The 20,860-nt window shown below is 43.1% G+C and overlaps 1 protein-coding gene and 1 pseudogene across 1 annotated transcript; one reads left to right on the top strand and one right to left on the bottom strand.

The window, feature by feature from the left end:
• Nucleotides 1-1,196: 1,196 nt before the first annotated feature.
• LOC121476067 (60S ribosomal protein L17-like) lies at nucleotides 1,197-2,048 on the bottom strand. The gene is made up of 2 exons (XM_041729811.1): nucleotides 1,700-2,048; nucleotides 1,197-1,496 (listed from the first exon to the last, which is right to left on the bottom strand). Exons 1-2 carry the CDS (start codon nucleotides 2,001-2,003, stop codon nucleotides 1,246-1,248), a joined length of 555 nt encoding a protein of 184 aa, XP_041585745.1. The 5' UTR covers nucleotides 2,004-2,048; the 3' UTR covers nucleotides 1,197-1,245.
• A 15,282-nt stretch (nucleotides 2,049-17,330) lies between these two features.
• Nucleotides 17,331-20,603, top strand: LOC121476570 (annotated as a pseudogene).
• Nucleotides 20,604-20,860: the final 257 nt, after the last annotated feature.

Raw genomic sequence — 20,860 nt, forward strand, 5'->3', positions numbered from 1 at the left:
GGCTTGTATCTAGATAGTCACAGTAGAGGGACAGAAACTCTGCTAGTATAAAAATCCCAGTCTGTGGAAGACAATAATGTTCTATGAACGCTTCTAACTGATGGTTTTGGAGGACATTAAAACCTGAAGATCTCGGAGTATGATGCCAGCAGTTCTAGAATGGAGTTCATACCCTGGGGGAGCCCAAGAAGTGGAAAAAAGAATTAGGACCATAAGGGAAGTAAAGAGAGCAAAGGGAGCTCCCATTTCATATCCAAGGTTATTTGTGTATGGACCCATGAATTATTGGATGAGAAAATAAACAAATCTTTTGCTGCATGCTCTGGACTCTACAGGTGTACATGAATCCCTGACAGTAAAAAGTATGTCTGATGATGGACTGTAACCACCTCACACTCACCCATGTGCCACAGGAATAGTCCAAGAGTTACAGAGATGCTTCCAATCTGAAATAACCAGGAATGTACAAGGGCCTTTAGGAGTGTAGAGAAAAGAAGTGCTTTTTAGGGAAGCCATGCTCCCATTCAGGAATATGTATAGTCTGACATTTGAGTTCAAGGCCTCTCCTTGTTTGGCCTTTCTGGGCCTCAACTGCTCAAGGTGGGCAGTAAACATCCTATCACATTGCAAATGAGGGGAGGTGATGTGGGAGGACGAGTACATGGACTCGAAGAGCTGCCAGAGGAATCACAATTACAACCCCAGCTGTTGTTGTTGTCAGGGACATTTCCCTTTCACCAACTCACGTAACTGCAGTTTTGCTCCAGTCCACATGGTGATTCTGTGTTCTGAGGACAGTCACATCCCAGCAAAGCATGCAACTGCTGCCGCTCTCCTGGCCCTCGGGTACTGACTGGTATGAAGGCAGGGTACCCCCAGACAGAGGTAAGATCTCCTTCCATGAAATTAGGGAAGGCAAGGCAAATTTCCCAATCACCTCACAGGCTGACATAAAGGCAAGAAAATACAAAAACAAAATACAAGAAAATACAATATTTTATTTCTAAATATTGATTTAGATTTAAATATTAATTTAGACAATAAAATATAATCCACATAAAAGCAAATTAGGTCATTCACATTTTTATATGGGAAGATAATTCAGTGTTTAAATTAAAAAGACTGAAGTTACATTTAGGAAATCGACAATTATAGTGGCAGCTGTGAAGACCATTTTTATTTATGAATGACTGACAGTGACACCTTTCTTTTTTTTTTTTAATTTGCATTTATTCTATGCAGAATTTACTCCTGGGCCATCAGTTTTTGTTTCTTTAGTTTCTTCTGGGGTATCTTTTTCTTCCGTGCAACCTTCTCTTCTAGTTTAGGAACAATTTGCTCTTTTTCAGTAAGAATCATCTCAATGTGGCAGGGAGAGTTCATGTATGGGTTAATCCGGACATGAGCCCTGTAAGTTCTACGCCGCATCTTGGGGGCTTTGTTCACCTGGATGTGCTCAATGACCAGAGAATCTACATCTAAACCCTTAAGTTGGGGATCCCTGGGTGGCGCAGCGGATTGGCACCTGCGTTTGGCCCAGGGCGCGATCCTGGAGACCCGGAATCGAATCCCACGTCAGGCTCCCGGTGCATGGAGCCTGCTTCTCTCTCTGCCTATGTTTCTGCCTCTCTCTCTCTCTCTCTCTCTGTGTGTGACTATAATAAATAAATTTTTTAAAAAAATAAACCCTTAAGTTGAGCATTACTCTCTGCATTTTTAAACATGTGCAGTAAAAAGTCAGCACTCTTCTTGGGCCACCGACCCTGTGTCCAGCCCCACTGTTTGGCCTGGGCACACCTACCAACTCCACCATTGTAGCGACGGAATGGCACACACTGCTTCTGCAAAGTGACATCTTTCAGATACTTGGTGGCTTTTTGGATATGCATACCCTTGATGGCCTGGGAAGTTTCATGTGTGTTCTTAAAGTAAACACGAAGATTTGAACCTCTTGATTTGCATGATTTTGTAGGGTTTTCTGGGTCCAGTGAGTAGCAAACCATTTTCGGATGTCACCTCAGGCTGCTTGGGGGAAGACCTAATAGCATCTTTCTTAGTGTATGTCAGGCTTCTATGTGACTGCTTTCCTAAGGACCACAAAAATGTCTTTTTGATCCAAATAAATGAAAATTCCTGGAGGGGAACTCAGGTGAGAGCCATGAGGCATGGAGAGTCCTGAATCTGAGAGATGGGCACCCCACTCTGAAGAAGGGAATCGGTGGTCCCCCAGTATACCCACCAAGCCACTTGCATTTTTAGATATTTGAACTGCGTATTCAGATCCTTGATTTTATATCTTAATTTTATATCCTAATTTTATATCCTAATATCTAGTAACACCTTAGCCTTTTTATAGACTTACTGTTGCCATATATACTTTGCAAATCTTTTTTTTTTTTTTAATCTTTTTTTTTTTAATTTTATTTATTTATGATAGGCACACAGTGAGAGAGAGAGAAGCAGAGACATAGGCAGAGGGAGAAGCAGGCTCCATGCACCGGGAGCCCGACGTGGGATTCGATCCCAGGTCTCCAGGATCGCGCCCTGGGCCAAAGGCAGGCGCCAAACCGCTGCGCCACCCAGGGATCCCTATACTTTGCAAATCTTAATACTGTTATATATTTAGTGCAAATCTTCCCCACCCCTCAGCTTTTTTTTTTTTTTTTTCTTATTGCTTCCTCAGTCTATACTTTACTGTTTGTCTGTCTTGGACCCTTGGTTTTTCTCGAGCAAACAGACTAGGAGACAAACTCAGAAGAGAAGACGGGAGAAGAGGGGAAACCCAAAGAGGATGAATTAGAGACTCGGAGAGGGATATTGAGGGACTTGGGAAGGTGGCAAGAGGGCTGGAAGAGTAGAAAGACAAGAACTCAAGAGAAGGGAACAGAATTTCAGAGAGTTTGTGTTTGTAACTTATTGATGGTGCTTTAGCTTGCACATAAATATTAGGTAGTCAAATCTGCCAGCCTCTTCCAGTCTTCTAAATTTTTGTCTCTTACTTAAAATGGCCTTCCCCCCAACAAGATTAAAAAATACTTTGATATATTTTATTCTAAAATGTTTTAGTTTGTTCTTTTTTTCTAAGATTTTATTTATTCATTTGAGAGAGAGAGCATGCACAAGAGAGAGCACAAGCGGGGGGGGGGGGGGGGGGCAAAGGGAGAGGGAGAAGCAGACTCCCCCCTGAGCAGGGAGGCCTAGGCAGGGCTCCATCCCAAGACCCTGGGATCATGACCTAAGCCAAAGGCAGATGCTTAACTGACTGAGCCATCCAGGTGCCCTTAGTTTATTCTTTAATATTATATCTATTTGAATTTTATTTTTGTGTATGTGTGGATAAGAATCTAACTTCTCTTCCAAAGAAATATCTTTCAGATATCAAATAACACCATTTTATAATTCACAATTACTCCCTTCCCTTTATCCTCTTATTTGAAATACTATATTTGTCATACACTAAACTCCCATGTAGAGATGACTCTGTTTCTGGACTGTATTCTTTTCCATGGAATTGTCTATTCCTGTGCCCAAACCACAATGTTTTAACCACCGTAGCTTTATAGTATATTTTGTTATTTGATAGGGCAAATTTTTCACCATTGTTTTTTTTCAAAATGTTCTTGGCTATGTTTGTGTCCTTTCTCTTCCAGATGAACTCAAGATTCAGCGGTCAAGTTCCATAAAAAGTTCAGAACTCATCAGATAATCTGTTTCTAAATGTTCTTCTTTTTCTGATTACTGATGCATTTCTCCTCAACTCCACCCCCACCTCCTGGAAGCAGTACATATGGTAATCAGCAAGGCACTCCCAAAATTCTAACTAAACTATTAAAACTCCTACATTCTAAATAAAAATAGAAACGTGTAAAAAGCAATAATCCTAGACTATTCCTGGGGTCAGAAGTAGGAAAAGCAAAATCTAACTTACTAGACTTAACAAACTTACTTTAAAAATAAAATAAATGATAAATATAAATAAATAAATAAATAAAGATGAAATGATCATAAAGGATATTAGTGATACAAGCACAATCAAAAAGAATGAACATGGGGATCCATGTTCTGAGGATGAATCAGAGACTCGGAGAGGGATATCGAGGGACTTGGGAAGGTGGCAAGGGGGCTGGAAGAGTAGAAAGTGGCTCAGCGGTTTAGCGCCTGCCTTTGGCCCAGGGCATGATCCTGGAGTCCCATGATCGAGTCCTGCGTCGGGCTCCCTGAATGGAGCCTACTTCTCCCTCTGCCTGTGTCTCTGTCTCTCTATCATGAATAAATAAATAAAACCTTAAAAAAAAAAAAAGGATGAAGATGAAAGTAAGCAGAGATAGTATCCACAATATGAGGATGGACAGAGGGTGTAGCATATGCTCCCCATGCCCCCAATTCTATCACCTCAGCCTGACTCATTTTGATGCCCACCAGAATGTCTCCTAACTGGCACAGCTGTGTCTCTTGATCTATGGACTTTTTCTGACCACTAGAGTGCATTCTGTCTACATCTACGGTGGGATGGATATGTTGGCAAATCAACTTACTCAACCCAACTCTGTGGTAAGGATCATCACTCAAACAATGACTTATGAGGGTTGGTGGATAAAAAGCCCAGATCTCTTACACTTGGATAGGTTAACACTGAGATGCATATTGTACACTGTGAAGTTAAGTTCCAGTTGCCTGTGATGGTAACTTGTTTGGTAAAACACCTGTATTGGCTTCCTTCCCTTCTATGTTTAACCTCCTTACTCTGCTACCATTGTTTCCTGGAACCCCTCCCAAATAACTTAAATCCTTGTCTCAGGGCTTACTTTTAGAAGCATCCAAAAGAGAGTCAGTTCATTGACCCAAGGCCTAAATCTGTCCAGCCACAGTGGCAGGTGTTCCTCCATTCTGGACATGAGAGGAATGAATGGTGGATCAGACCTGCTGCCATCAAACCTCACCATCATAAATCAACCTCCCCCTGGGATCCCTGGGTGGCGCAGCAGTTCGGCGCCTGCCTTTGGCCCGGGGCGTGATCCTGGAGACCCGGGATCGAATCGCACGTCGGGCTCCCTGCATGGAGCCTGCTTCTCCCTCTGCCTGTGTCTCTGCCTCTCTCTCTCTCGCTGTGACTATCATAAATTAGAAAAAAAAAATCAACCTCCCCTTATTCTTATTCCAAGCCCACCAAGCAACCTTCTGATTATAATCTGGTCTCCTTGTTGGTTTTTCTGTAGAAAAAGAGGGGATACTGACTAGAAGCAAAATGTCCAGTCCCCAAGGAGTTCTATTTTCTCATTGCCAATGAACACCGGGCAAATAATTTATAAAACAAGCTGTTGCAAGCTTGGGCAGTGAAACCTTACTGTGAGTGAAATAGAGCTACTCTCAGTATTAACAAAATTACATTTCCAAGCCGGCCATGTTTGGAACAAGACTCTGGGCCAGGTAAAGGTGGCTTTATAAGGAGCCTAATGGAAACCAATCAGCCTTTCCAGCCAGCACCTGACCTGGTGCTGGCGATGTTCTATCTCTATTAAGTGAAGTAACAGATGGAATCACATTTTTTCAAAACTTCCTGTTCACTCTTAGAAAAGAAATCTCTGTACATCATCATTTTTTTTCCTCCCAGGGCATTCATAATTCCAAAACCTCCATTTCCAGTTAGACTTCACTCTTCAACCTGAGTCATTCTAGATTGCTGGTTATAGGCATAATAATTATAATTCTGGGTTTCCTGAGACAGCCCAGATTTCAAATATTATAAGCGCTAGCCTTAAAATATTTAAAAATCCTTGAAATTCTAAGATTTCAGTGTCTAACTAACCTCTCCCTTATTGCATTAACACTGGGAAGTAGCCCAAAACAATTTTTGTAAGATGATGTGTCCTTGATGTTGGTTTGGATCTGAAAGTCCTATTACAAAAGATTCCTGAGCTATGACACACACATACACATAGGCCTGAGCTATTTCTAGTTCAATCACTCAGACTTTATATTTAGCCAAAGGAATCCTTTATTCAGAACAACTTGATATTCCTTCTTATACATGGTCTTGTGTATTTTAAAGAATAAAGTCACTTGAATTGAAGTCCTCTTACAACGTGAATTTTCTTAAGAAAGAAAGGAGAAATAACAAGACAAAGATAAGCCATCATTCAGAGAACACCAGTGGCCCAATGGCCCCATTGAGTTGAGATTCTAGTGGCTGCTGTGGAGCTGTCCACCAAGGAGGTGCTGACAATATCCTCGACTTGGACAAGGGCTGCCCTTCTTAAGAATTGTGAAAGAACCCCCTCCATACTCCTACCACCACCCATCCCAAAGAAATATAAAGTACTATGAGATTGTAGGTAAACATAAGTCAATGTCTTCTGGTTGGAATAGGGAAGACAATAATCATTTGCCAGAGTCCTCTGGATCTTCTCCACTCAAACCCAGACATATCTATCTGTCCAAGACATCTTTTCTCTGAATCTAAACATTCAGCACAGTAGCTGCTATAGATGTCTTCAGGAGATCCTGCAGTCCCTACAGATGCTAATTATGGCAGACCTAATAGAAAACAGGACTAGCTACTAGCGGGGGAGCAACCCACACCCTCCCTCTAACACGCCCTGAAATTCCCTTTTTTCTCCATTTTTCATATCAAGAGTAAGGACCTGAAGCCCTACCATCTCTCCTTACTTATAGGACCTGGAGCAAAGAATCAATTGCCATGGAAGGAGCAACTGATTGCCTTGGAGGCATGTGACAGGCTGACTGACTCTGAACATATCACTCTTCTTCTCTAGGCTTGGTCTCATCATATGTAAAATGAAGAAATGCCAGGGAATCAGAGTCCTTTTCCTGTCTCCGTGTCCTTGGCCATCTTCCCTCAGTTATATGCCTCCCTACCAGGCTATTCACAGCCTTTTTGCAAAAGGTTCTTGCCACTCAAGTTCCCCAGCACTAAGGACCCCTGATGTAAACTCTGGGAACGGAGGTGGGGGGTAAAACGACTGCCTGGGGTGTGACTACTGTGTGTATTGTATGAGCCTGAAACCCTTTATTCTGGAGTATAATGTAGGAGCGGTGGCAAGAGCAAGGAAAGTCCAAATGTTGGGAAAATCTTAAAACATTGTCTCTCTCTTTTTTAAAGATTAGACTTTACTTTTATAAAAATGATACATGCCTTTCAAGATGTATCTTTAACTGAAAACAAAAACTAATTACATATATTACAATCCCATCTTTGGAACAAAACAATGTGTATATACAAAATGTGTACCAACATGTAAGGGAAAATGTAGGAAAGAATGATAGGATGGTGAGTGATTTTTATTTCTCTTATTTAGCTATATTCTGTAACTTTTCTACATTGACAATATATTATTCTTATAATATGAAAAGGGACTTAATAAACCTTATTTTTAGAGAAAAAAATGATACATGCTTATAATAAAGAATTCACACGATGCTGAAGAGCACATAAAAGATATTTTAAAATTTCGAGATCTCACCACTTCACAATAGTCATGGCCAGCACAAGAGAACATCATTACAGATAGTTGTCTTTCTACACATAAAGAGAAGGATAGATACGTAACCAATAAGAGAGAGTGGATGGACGGATGGGTGGATGGATGGATGGATGGATGGATGGATGGATGGGTGGGTGGGTATAGAGAAATAGTTGATTAAAAATTGATAATACTTTATATACTATCCAAAAAAGAAGAGGCACCTGACTGGTGGGGCACTTGGGTGGCTCAGTCAGTTAAGCATCTGCCTTTGGCTCAAGTCATGAACTCAGGGTCCTGGGATCCAGCCCCACAGCAGGGCCCCTGCTCAGGGAGGAGCCCATTTCTCCCTCTTCCTCTGCCCCTTCTCCCCCTGTTTGTGCTCTCTCTTTCTCTCTCAAATAAACAAATAAAATATTTTTTTAAAAAATGAAGAGGCGCTGACTGACTCAGCCAGGAGAGCATATAACTTCTGATCTCAGGATCATGAGTTCAAACCCCATGTTGGGTATAGCAATCACTTAAAAAATAAAAAATTTTAAATGGTATAAAATTTAATTTTCTGAGGATCCCTGGGTGGCTCAGTGGTTGGGTGCCTGCCTCAGCCCAGGGTGTGATCCTGGAGTCCCAGGATCGAGTCCCACATCAGGTTCCCTGCATGGAGCCTGCCTCCCCCTCCCTCTGTCTCTGCCTCTCTCTCTCTCTCTCTCTCTCTTTCTCTCTCTGTGTTGCTCATGAATAAATAAACAAAATATTTAAATTTTTTAAAAAATTTTTCTTGAATATCACAAAAGACAATGACACTAAAGAAAAACTAATGGAGTTGCTGGACTTCATTCTCCATAGGAGATATTATTTCTCAAAAATACCTCTGAGGTTAAGAAAATATATTATTAAAAAATATTAAGAAGCTAGAATCACTATGTTTTTCTTTTAATATTTTATTTATTCTTAAGAGACAGAGAGAGAGAGGCAGAGACACAGGCAGAGGGAGGAGCAGGCTCCCTGCGTGGAGCCCGACGTGGGACTTGATCCTGGGTCTCCAGGATCAGGCCCTGGGCTGAAGGCAGGCACTAAACTGCTGAGCCACCGGGCCTGCCCCCACTATGTTTTTTTAAACATGCATCAATTTTAGACAGTATCTATCAACTGACTGGCTGCTATGAAAGATAAGGAAATTAACATCCTTACACTTCCTCCCATTTCCCCTCCCCCGCTTCCCGAATATTATGAGTAATACTGTTTTTTCTCTATTTTTGTCTCTTAATGTGAGTCATTGTCAGTGCATAAAATCAGGATTAAATGATGCATGTAATGGAGAAATGTGTTGACATGGATGTCTATTATAGACACCAAAGAATAACAAAAAAAGAGAAAAATTAAAAAAAACTTTTGGCCACATAAACATAATTTCAACCATTTATGTTTAACTTTGACCTTGTGTGCCTAATTACTATACATCCCAAGAGTAATTTTATATGATTATCTTCAAATGTCAAGCTTTAAAAATAACAAAATTAAATGAGTGAACAAACCGGATTATCTCCGAGACTTTTTTTGCAGCACTAAGAGCTTTTGCCTATCTGAGCTCTGAGGAGACTTGTCCTATCTCAAAACAGAGCCAGACCTGTCAATAACAGCAATTTCTAACATTACATAGCACTTACTGATTGCCAGGCAGAGGGTAAGTACTTTACATATATTGACTCATTTAATCCCCCAACATTCCAAAGAAGGACATGCTATGTCCTTTATTTTAAAAGTGAGGAAGAAACTGAGGCACCATGGCTAAGTAATGCTCAAGATCCCGCAACTAGTGAGCAGGGGCCTAGATTCAAATGATCTTCCTAATAAATAGCAGAGCTAGAATTCGAGCACTACAAATTTCCCCAATCGGTAATTCACTGGCTGCATGGCCTTGGATTAATCACTCATCCTCTCTGGGCCACAATGTCTTCTATAAACTTGGGTCTAATAAGGATTTTCCTGCCTGTTACCCAGGTATTTACTGGGGACCAAGTGAGAAGTGTCTGGCAAAGAGCTTTATGAAGCAGCAATACCACCTTAGTCTCCTCCTGAACTCAGACAAGCAGCCGGAGGCCTTGGGCGGGACTCAGGCAGGAATCAACCTCTCCTAATGAAAAAAACATTACCACAAGGCCACAAAAACAAAACAGTCCTCCTGCCAGAAGGCAGATGGAATAGGCAAGGAGTTCCAACGGCCCTGAACGCTTTGCTAAGTTCACGTTCAGGGTGAATTCGAGCAAGACACATTTGTTCATTGGGTTCACTGTCAAACTACTCTTTGACAGAAGTCATTACATGGAAAGAATGTCAAGAGGGCCACCAGCTATTGTCTCCACTCCCTTGGGCCATCTCTTTTTGCTTGGGCCCTGGAGCAGACACTCTTGGCTGGCCAAACTATCAACCCGGCTCTCCAGATATGTGATGCCTGAAAGGTGAGGATCAGAAAAAGGCCCTTTCCAAACATCAGGCAGCATGAAGATGGAGGCCTCCAGACCAGCATTCTGAGCCCTGGAGCTCCTGGGAGGCAGGAGAGCTGACTTCTGGCCCAGACTCAAAACCATGACCTTGGGCGAGTCCCTTTTCCCCTCAGGGGTCTTGTTTTCCCATCTCTAATACAGGGCTTCCTGGATGTTCTCCCAAGGCCCTTCTAACTCTGCCCTGGTGCTAGATATTCTGGGGAGAGGTGTAGCATGGATGGGACTGGCTGTGATTTATCTGGGAGGTTGCCAGACAGGGAGGAATCAAGCAAGAATCTTGAGAAACAGACTAAGATAAAGTGCAGTTTAAGAACTCTGGCTGACAGTGTAAAGTTATAAAGCCACAGCACTTGGTTTGTAGGGCAAAGAGGAAAAGACAGTACAGCCAAGAGGAGCATCTAGGGACAAGGGTTTTTAGCCAGAGGTCACTAGGATCTTCTATTTTATATCATATGCAAGGCACAGGAGAGACAGAGGGAAAGAGAAGTTCCAGAAGGTCACATGATGAATGAGACATGGTGTCTGCCCTCAGAGGAATTATAATCTAGGATAAGAGACAGTTGTGGGCTGAGCAGAGGAGGATGGGGGTGTGGAGCCACTTTCAAATCCCTGCAAGGTGTGGCATGTTCAAAGGTGGAGGTCCTCCCTGGTCAGGGGGTAGGAAAGCTAGCTAGCCAGGAGGGATACTCTAGAATACCATTCCGGAGCCTTGGCAGAGAGGAGAGAGAGCTCAGAAGCTCCCAGAATCAGATGTCACTCCAGTTTTGCATCTCAGTCAAGCTTTGTCTCTCTAAAGGATAGTCATTTCTCAGAGAGCCCAAAAAGGAGCCACAGCTCCCCTCCCAAATGCTCAAGTCCAGCACCAAGGCCTCATGACTTTTCAGAAGAAGCCAAGATTCACAAACCTATTCCCTCCCCAGACTCATCGCGGACCTCAGTACCCACAGGGCTTATCTCTGAGAGCCAGGTCAGGGTTTCCCACTAAACTGTGGGGAACAAGGCTGTTTCTCTCTTGCTGGCTTTCTGCACTCTTCTGTGAGTTTAACATGTAGACAGGACAGATAGGAATGGGGGCAGCTCACCTGGGACTTGCATTCAGCCCTGCAATGTTGACTATAGTGCTGTGGGTCTGCCTATGCAGGCCTCCCACTGAAGCAAGCCTGAAAGGCCTCTGTGACCCAGGACTTTGGAAAGGTGACAAAAGGATCATTTGAAAGACGTGCACCCATCCTATGTTATCAACTATGTATTACTGTTTATTAATTATATATATATACATATATAAACACACATACATGTATACATGTTACACATATATATTATCCAGTTTACATTATAATGTAATACATTTACATTACACTGTGTGTGTATCTGTGTGTGTGTGCGTGTGTGTGCATGTGTGTGTGTGTGTTTATACTAAAGTACTGCAGTCGCGGCCACATTGGGGATTCAAGATTAACTACCAATCCCTCCTCACCAGTACTGGATCCAGATGGAGTTTCTGTATTCGTCGTCTGTGGTCTTCTTGCCACGACAGAGTATGACCTGCTCGTTCACCTCTCCACCTGTTGCTCCATATCCCACACAGACTCACACTAAACCTCCCTAGGCCAGTCACTTCTTTCTAGCAGATTCCACATACTAACTGATGACGACTTCCCATATCCTTTTTTCTTATTTTAATTGTGATTAAAAACATAGAACATAAGATTTACCATCTTAACCATTTTTCAGGGTACTTCCAGTAGTGGTAAGCATATTCACATTGTTGTTCCCCACCTCTCCTTTTGTCATTACCTGGAACTCAGTCTTGAAGGGACAGAGGCCTCATTCACTGTAACTAAATTGCTTCCAGGGATGTGACTCCTATCTGCAGAGACTCCTGTGTTTGTAGAGCTAAAGTACAGGAGGTTTGTACTTCACTTCAAATGCATTCTGCCAACTGCCCTTATAAGTTATCTGCACGTTTTGCTAACTCCGAGGATAAATGCAGGTCAGTTCCTGCAGCCGGGAGCCTTAGTCCAGGCTGTGGCATGGGCTCTCTTCCCGGAGACCTGGTCTCACAAAGAGACCAGATCTACATGTACTGATAACACAACTGGAATTGGGCCCTCCAGTCAGATGGGGAGGCCAGACGACTCCTCCTGTAAGAATGGAAGGTGTCGGGCACCTGGGTGGCTCAGTGGTTGAGCATCTATCTGCCTTTGGCTCAGGTTATGATCCCAGGGTCTTGGGATGAAGTCCCACATCATGCTCCCCCAGGGAGCCTGCTTCTCCCTCTGTGTATGTCTCTGCCTCTCTCTGTGTGTCTGTCATGAATAAATAAATAAAATCTTAAAAAAAAAAAAAAAGATTGGAAGATGTTGTTGAGACACCTGGGTAGCTCAGTTGCTTAAGCATCTGCCTTCAGCTCAGATCGTGATCTTGGGGTCCTGGGATGGAGCCCATGTCAGCCTCCCTGCTCAGCGGGGAGTCTGCTTCTCTCTCTCCCAATGCCCCTCCTCCGACTTATGCTGTCTCTCCCAAATAAATAAATAAATTCTTTAAAAAAATAAAATGGAAAGTGTCTGCATATGTGATGCCTGCTTTGACTTTTGGAGAAAGTGCTTGGAAGAAACAAGTTATGTAATCTATAAAATGGGAATTACATCCACCTTATAGATTACTTCAGAGCTTGAGAATTATGATGTACATGAACTATTTACTTTGAAGTCAGACATAGCAAATGCTTACTAAGAGGAAGAATAGTATTTGTGGTCACTATTATTGAACCTCAAATTTCCCCAAGCCCTGCAAGGCAACAAACCTAAGTGAAGATGCTTTGAACAACAATTGTCCTGATTTCACCAGCTCACTGCTCCCCCTTGATAACTTAGGCCCTCAATCCTATGGAATGTGTCCCACAGAGGGTATCTCTGTTCACCCATCTCTGACATCCATCACTCCACAGGGCTCTGGCTTCTGATGCCGCTCCTCGCACCCACAGGAGGGAGCCGGGCTTCTCACAGTGTTACGCCAGCTCCCTCTCTCTCTACATGGTGAACAAAAGTGTCCCAGAGCAATGTGGCTAGCCCACCAATGTTTCACATCCTTTGTAAAATGGAGTCATTGTTTGCTTAGAACTCCCCGTTCATCACAAGACAGGCTTGAGTAAGTCTCTTGGGACTGGGTTAAGAGACATTTCTAGGTGATGGACACCAAACTATGTTCATATTTCTTGTCCCCTCCTCCCCTGGGTTGAGTGCTGTACAGAGAGGTTTGTCAGCAACTATGCACAAAGGCCAGATCTGTCCCAGAGCAAGGGACACAATCAGGCCAAGCAGAGATCTATCATCATTATCACACTGTGCTTTGATATCCAAAATACAACCTCCCTAGCACCTGGCCTGGATTAGTTGTTTTTTGCTGCATAATGAGCTATTCCAAACTTACCATCTTAAAGCAATAAACCCTGATTACAGAATCAGGAATTCAGGAGAGGCTTTAGCAAGGTGGTTCTAGCTCAGGGTCTTTTGTAAGGTAGCAAAGTATTCTCTAGAACTCAGTCATTGAGGCTTGATTGGGTCTGGAACATCAAGTTTACTCACAGGGTAGGAGGCTTTAGTCCCTTGTCACATGGACCTCCCCATAGTTTCTCATGCCAGGCCTTCCCCAGAGTGAATTATCAAAAGAGTAACCAAGACTGAAATTACAATTGTCTATAATCTAATCTTAGAAGTGATATACCACGACCTGTGCCACGTTCTATTGATCACACAGATCTACGCTGGTACCACGTGGAAGAAAACGACACAAAGGTGTGACTACAGAAGGTGGGCGTCACCACAGCCCCCTTAGAGGCTGGCTACCATATACCCTGTGCCCCGCTCCTGCTTCAGCTCTGCAATCTTGCCTGAGGAGAACCCATCTTTCTTCATGGTCAAAGAGGGGACTCTAGGGACCCTGAGGTTGGAACTAAGCAGTGACAAGGTAGCACTGGGATCCAGGGATATGTTTACAAAGAACAGGAACCGGGAAAAGAGGTGCAGAATCTTGAAAAAAGGAAAGAAAGAAAGAAAGAAAAGAAAGAAAGAAAGAAAGCAGGTCTTGCAAAATTGTGGGACAATAAAACCTGGGAATACACAGGACAACTGGATTTTCAGTGGGGTAAATTAATAGAAAGACATGGTTTAAAACAACAAAGGTTTATTTCCCTCTATGCTAGCTGTTCATGGCTGGAGGCTCTGCTCCACATCTCCTCACTTGGGAACCAATAGATCAGCCATCATCTTGAACATCATCTAAACCATTGCCAGAAAGAGAGCTCTGAAGGGTCTTGTATTGGCAATGAAATGCTCTGGACCAGAAGTGATGTATATGTCTTTCATTCACAGCCCATTGACCATAAATGGTCACTTGGGCTCCAGCCAGCCACAAGAGTGCCCGGAAGTGCAATCTTACCACATGCTTGGAGTAGAGAACTGGAAATATTTGGCAAATGGCACTCATGATTCCTCAAAGTCTAAGAGAAGAACAAAATTTCCAGAGAAAAAGTCAGAGAAGGGCTGGGACCTAACCCAGAGTATGGCAAAATGAGGATTTTTCCAGAGCTGTATTCTGAAAGACTCTCCATCACCTCTGGGATTAACTCATCCTTTGTTGCCTTACATAGCAATCCAAAGGAGCAAGCATCTCTTGAGTCCTCTGTGTCAGGCCTAGGTCATTCCCTGGCTTTCCCTTTACACTGCACCCCTCCCTTAACCAGCCCTTTGATCCCAGGAAAGATGTCTACATACCAGGTCGCACACCCACCAATTTCATGCTCCAAAGCATAGCCACACCCCTGGGATCCCTGGGGACTGCCCTCAACACACTTCCTAGAGATGAGTATATCTCTAGTCCTAGCCTGACCACCTAACCATGGTTCCTGGCAGATAGATTTAGAACAAGCTCCCATCAGACCTGAGAGGTCCCTGAAAAAGTGAATCCTTTCCTGCCTAGGCCTTACTTCTCTGCCTTTTGATTTGAAGTTCAAGTTCTCACCCCATGCTAGCCAGCCCAGCCCACCCAAACCAGGCAAAAGTCCTATCTCTTCAGAAGGCCTTTCACAAAGGGACCTGGAAGAGACTGTGGAATGACACATTATAACACTCTGGCTTGTTTCCACTGACAGACTTCCACCTGACTTCCTCATGTTTTGTGTTTGTTTTTATATTCTCACTTTCAAAAAACATGTTAGGTTAGAGCTGGTTCAGTTATTGGCCAGGCTTAAGGACTCCACTCACTCACTCACTCACAGATTAAGAAACATCCATGGCACTCAACCCTAACCTCTTATCCCCTCCCCTAAGCCATCCCTAATAAGCGTACAACACAGGTGAAATCAGTGTCCTTGCCAGACAAAACAAGATTGCTAGCTTCCCCCCCCCCCCGCCCCCCCCAACCAGAATGCCTCCTAGCCCCGCAGTGCAGAAATTCTGGAGCCAACAGGGCCTCTAAGGCCCAAGACATTCAGAGATCAACTCTCCAGGAGGGGCACATTCATAGAAACTCAGGACATTTCTCACATGAACATTCTCATTAAATTTTATGCTCAGGAGCCAATCTCATCTCCTGATTCTTGACTGAAGGCAGTTACAATGGTAATGAGGCAACTCTAGAGAACCTCTGAATGGGGCAGCCAGGAACTCCTCCTGGGTTACATGATATTGAACTTCGGTCGTGATAATTGGGAAGACTCTCAACACATGATGATGATAAGGGAAGAGGTTCATTAAAGAGAACAGCATGAACAAGAGCAAGGAGGTGAGATTTTGACTGATAGAGTAAGCTCAATGGAGCAGTGGAGATAAGGCTGGAAAGACAGGGATGCCAGGGTGGCTCAGTGATTGAGCATCTGCTTTTGGTTCAGGTCATGATCCAGGGATCCTGGGAGAAAGTCTCACTTCAGGCTCCCTGCAGGGAGCCTGCTTCTCCCTGAGGCTATGTCTCTGCCTCTCTCTCTCTCTCTCTCTCTCTCTCTCTCTCTCTCTCTCTGTCACTCATGAATAAATAAGTAAAATCTTTTTTAAAAAAAGATTGGAATCACACCCTGAATACTGATCATAGAGAGTCTTGAATGTCAGCTGAGAATTTACCCTGATTCACAAGAGAGATACATTAATAATCAGAAAAGGGTTGTCTGATTGGCTCAGTCAGAAGAGCATGTGACTCTTGATCTCAGGGTCATGAATTCAAGCCCCACATCAGATATAGAGATTATAAATAAATAATTTTTAAAAAATTTAGGGAATAAAGAAGCAGCTTAAGTAACATACATAGAATATTTACTAAATTAGGCATCAGGCCAAATGCTTTATACACATTATTATCTCACAACAATCGAATAAGTTTATCTGTTATTTTTGTATTTTAAAGATAAGGAACAATGGCTCAGGGAAGTCACATTACTTGTCCAAGATCACACAGCTAGTAAGTGACATACCCAGGATTCAAACCCAAATCTGCCTGACTCAAAGATGCCTGACTCTTAACCACTAGATGAGATTAAATATGACAAACAACATACTTACAAAAGTGCCTCCCCATGGCCTTGGCCTTAGATGCCATCATTGGCAAGAAAAGTGTCAGCCTGAGCCAGACAATTCACTGCACAGCTCAGGCCTCACCACCTGATGTCATTCACAGCTGACAGCTGAACAGAAAGGCTAGACATCAAATTGTCTCAGGTGGCAGGAAAGGACAAGGAAGCGGCAGGGTGTGTAGGGTGTAAGTCATTGTCACCTCCTGGGGCACATCTGTCTCTGGGGATACCATATTCATGTTAGATAAAGGTCCAGACTAAATGTGACCCCCATCTTCGCTCTGGGATTCATGTCCTGCCACACCACACTAGGTCTCCTTGGAGGTGCCCTTTGGTATAAATGTGATTTGTGTTTCCTCCCTAAGAGCAGAGCCATTTGGGTCTTTTGAAGCATTTTCTTCAGAGGCAGCCAGAACAACTCATTGCCTCACTACAACACCCCTTTCAAACCAGATGCTCTGGAGTATTCCCAAGGACTTCAAGACATCTGTGAACACTAAACCTGTGGAAGTGAGTCCCATTCTCCATGCCTCTGGCTGCAGGAAGCCATGACAAGGACAGACATGGTGGCCAGAGGGCAGGTGAGGGCAGCAGAGAGCTGGCAGCAGAAGCTCAAGAGAGAGCTCTGAGTGCAGCTGGGAGAGAGCTCCAGGAGGAAGTGGGAGGAGCCCATGGAGAGCCACCATCTGCCAAGGAAATCCCCTCCTCTGGGTTCACCCAGAGGGCAGCTCAGGTTGAAGCTCAAATGCTAGGGGAGCTCACTGGGAAGTCAGCCTGAAGGAGATGGGGAAGCAGAAAGATGCCAGAGACAACAGCACTGGGAGTCAAGAAGAGGGCTCAGAACACGCTGCTGGTAGCCAGGGTCCTGGAGTAGCTCTGGGCACTGGCCAGCCCTGTTCTCGCCAGCCAGGAGAACAGAGATGAATTTAGGCAAAAAAGCAAAGAAGAAAGGCTGCCTGGTTCATTTTATGAGGTCATAACCCTGATAACAAAACCTGTCCAGAACAGCATATATACAAAAAGAAACAACAGTGCTTCGCTTTTAAATGTGGACAGAAAAGTTTTGAGAAAACCTGAACAAGCTGGATTAAAGGATGCTAAAAAATCATCCATAGTAGCCAAGCAGGGTTTGTTTTAGCAATGTAGAGTTCATTTGGCAATAGGAAATATATTAAAACTGTACAGCTCATCCATAAAAAAGGGAAAGAAAGAAAGAAAGAAAGAAAGAAAGAAAGAAAGAAAGAAAGAAAGAAAGAAAGAAAGAAGAAAGAAAGAAAAGAAAAGAAAAGAAAAGAAAAGAAAAGAAAAGAAAAGAAAAGAAAAGAAAATCACCCAAATCTAGATTCTGAAAAGCATTTGCCAGAATTCCGCATGTTTGTTTGTTTTAATCTTTAAAATTTTAGGAAGAGTAGGATAATCTCTTAACATAATGAGAAGTAGCAACATCTTACTTATAGTTGAAATACAAGAGACTGCTCCATTAAAATCAATAACCAAGGGCAGCCAGTGGCTCAGCGGTTTAGCGCCACCTTCAGCCAGGGCCTGATCCTGGAGACCCAGGATGGAGTCCCACATCGGGCTCCCTGCATGGAGCCTGCTTCTCCCTCTGCCTGTGTCTCTGCCTCTCTCTCTCTGTGTCTCTCATGAATAAATAAAATTTTTTTAAAAAATTATAGAATAGGGATCCCTGGGTGGCGCAGTGGTTTAGCGCCTGCCTTTGGCCCAGGGCGCGATCCTGGAGACCTGGGATCGAATCCCACGTCGGGTTCCCGGTGCATGGAGCCTGCTTCTCCCTCTGCCTGTGTCTCTGCCTCTCTCTCTCTCTCTCTGTGTGACTATCATAAATAAATAAATAAATTGTTTAAAAAAAATTATAAAATAAAATCAGTAACCAAAAAAGGATTCTAAGTCTCACCATTATTATTTAATATTATTGTAGAAGTTAAGGCTAATGCAATAAAGGCATAAAACAAAAACAAAGGCTGCTAAGATGAAATTGTCATATTTATCAATGCTCTACCTTAGTTATCAATGCTATATACTAAAATCCCAAGATAACTTCCAGGAATGAAACAAAAGTTAAGAAGAGCTTTAAAATTTTTTTTATTTATTTGAGAGAGAGAGAGAGCACAAGCAGGGCAAAGTGGGGGAAGAGGGAAGGGACAGAGGGAGGAAAAGCAGGCTCCCAACAGAGCAGGGAGCCCAACATGAGGCTCTACCCAGGACCCAGGGTTCATGACCTGAGCTGAAGGCAGACACTTAACCGACTGAGCCACTTAGGCCCACCAAAGTAGAGCTTTTGAAAAAGCATTCATAATAAAAGAAATGCGAGGGGATCCCTGGGTGGCTCAGCAGTTTGGTGCCTGCCTTTGGCTGGGGGGGTGATCCGGTGGTCCTGGGATCAAGTCCCACATCGGGCATCCTGCGTGGGGCCTGCTTCTCCCTCTGCCTGTGTCTCTGCCTCTCTCTCTCTGTGTCTCATAAATAAGTAAAATCTGAAAGAAAGAAAAGAAAGAAAGAAAGAGAAAGAAAGAGAGAAAGAGAGAAAGAAAGAAAGAGAAAGAGAGAAAGAGAGAGAAAGAAAGAGAGAAAGAGAGAGAAAGAAAGAAAGAAAGAAAGAAAGAAAGAAAGAAAGAAAGAAAGAAAGAAAGAAAGAAAAAAAGAAAGACTAGCAACATTTATTTTATCTGTATACCCTTTTCTGTGATTTGAGTTTTAAGCCAAGTAAATATATTTCCTGTTCATAAATACATTTAATCTAAAGAAAGAAGAGCTGGGGAAAATGTTTACAAGAAAAGTATTGAAGATTCTTTGTTTTGCCAGATAGAACATTTATTTATTTATTTATTTATTTATTTATTTATTTATTTAAATTTCTTTTTTAGAAAATATATTTAAACTACTATATTAAACATTACAACATTTCCTAAAGGCAAAAGTACTGGCAAACATGCAAATTAGTAATTTTAGATAGGATAAAGGAAACATCAGAAATGGGGAGCTTTTCCACCCCTCCCCACTCCACCCGCCTCACTCCCCCCACCCCTTCCAGGACTGCTGGGGCTGCACCTCCCTGGCTCAGAGCTCCCTGCTTCTGCTAAGTTAGCACCGCCCTCCTCTCTCCAGAGGCTATCTTGATCACTGAGATTGCATTCCCCGGTGCCTGGTGGTAGAAGGGAAGTTGATCAGGACAGAGGGTAACAATGATGACTCGTTCTTTGATGGAAATGCCTCTGCTGAAAGCCCAGAGGTTGAAAGTACGGAAAGCACAGTCATCACTGGTGGTAATATTGTCATGATCACTTGCAGGAAACAAGCTTCACAAAAGCCTACAAGAAGTACATCAAAGATGTAATGGATCAAAGGCAAACTTGAAGAACAGAGGCTGAAAAGAGTAAAAACCTTCTATGACAGGGGCTGCAGAACACATCAAGCCCAACCTTGCTAATTTCGGAAACTACAGTTCTTTATTGAAGAGAACATGAATCCAGGTGGCATGGTTGCTCTGCTGGACTACCTTTTTTTTTTTTTAAGATTTATTTATTTATTTATTTATTTATTTATTTATTTATTTATTTATTCAAAGAGAGAGAGAGAGGTAGAGACACAGGCAGAAGCAGGCTCCATGCAGGGAGCCCGACGTGGGACTCGATCCCGGGTCTCCAGAATCAAGCCCTGGGCCAAAGGTGGCACTAAACTGCTGATCCATCCGAGCTGCCCAATAGAGAGAATCTCTAGCAGACTCCCCCCTGAGCTGGGATCTTGACCTGGGGCTTGATATCAGGACCCTGAGACCATGACTTGAGCCCAAATCAAGAGTCCCACTGTCACTTAAAGGATTCAGCCACCCAGACACCCCATATGATTTTTTTTTTTTTTCTTAGAGAGAGAGAGGCAGAGGGAGAAGCAGGCTCCCTGCAGAGAGCCCGATGTGGGATCTAATCCTGGTACCCCAGGATCACGTCCTGAGCTGAAGGCAGATGCTCAACCACTGAGCCACCCAGGTGTCCCTATATGATTTTCTTTAAGGATGGTTTAGAAATAGAAATAAGTTAAAGAATGTGGCTGTTACTTTGGATGTAACACCTGTTGTCCTAATCGGCTACTACTCTTCATCCACACAACACAAGGACTTAAACAAATGGGGCTGATATCCTTTTCAGCTCTTCATTTATTCTGACCTTGATTTATCTGGAGTGGAGGCATTGTTTTTAAGAAAAATACATGTCACGTAGGTTGTCTGAAAATAAAATGCATTTAAACTCATTTGAGAGGATGCCTCTTAGATGCCTACATTTTTAAATCCCTCCTTG

Source organism: Vulpes lagopus, chromosome 15 (genome assembly GCF_018345385.1).
Source record: "Vulpes lagopus strain Blue_001 chromosome 15, ASM1834538v1, whole genome shotgun sequence".
NCBI classification, from domain to species: domain Eukaryota; kingdom Metazoa; phylum Chordata; class Mammalia; order Carnivora; family Canidae; genus Vulpes; species Vulpes lagopus.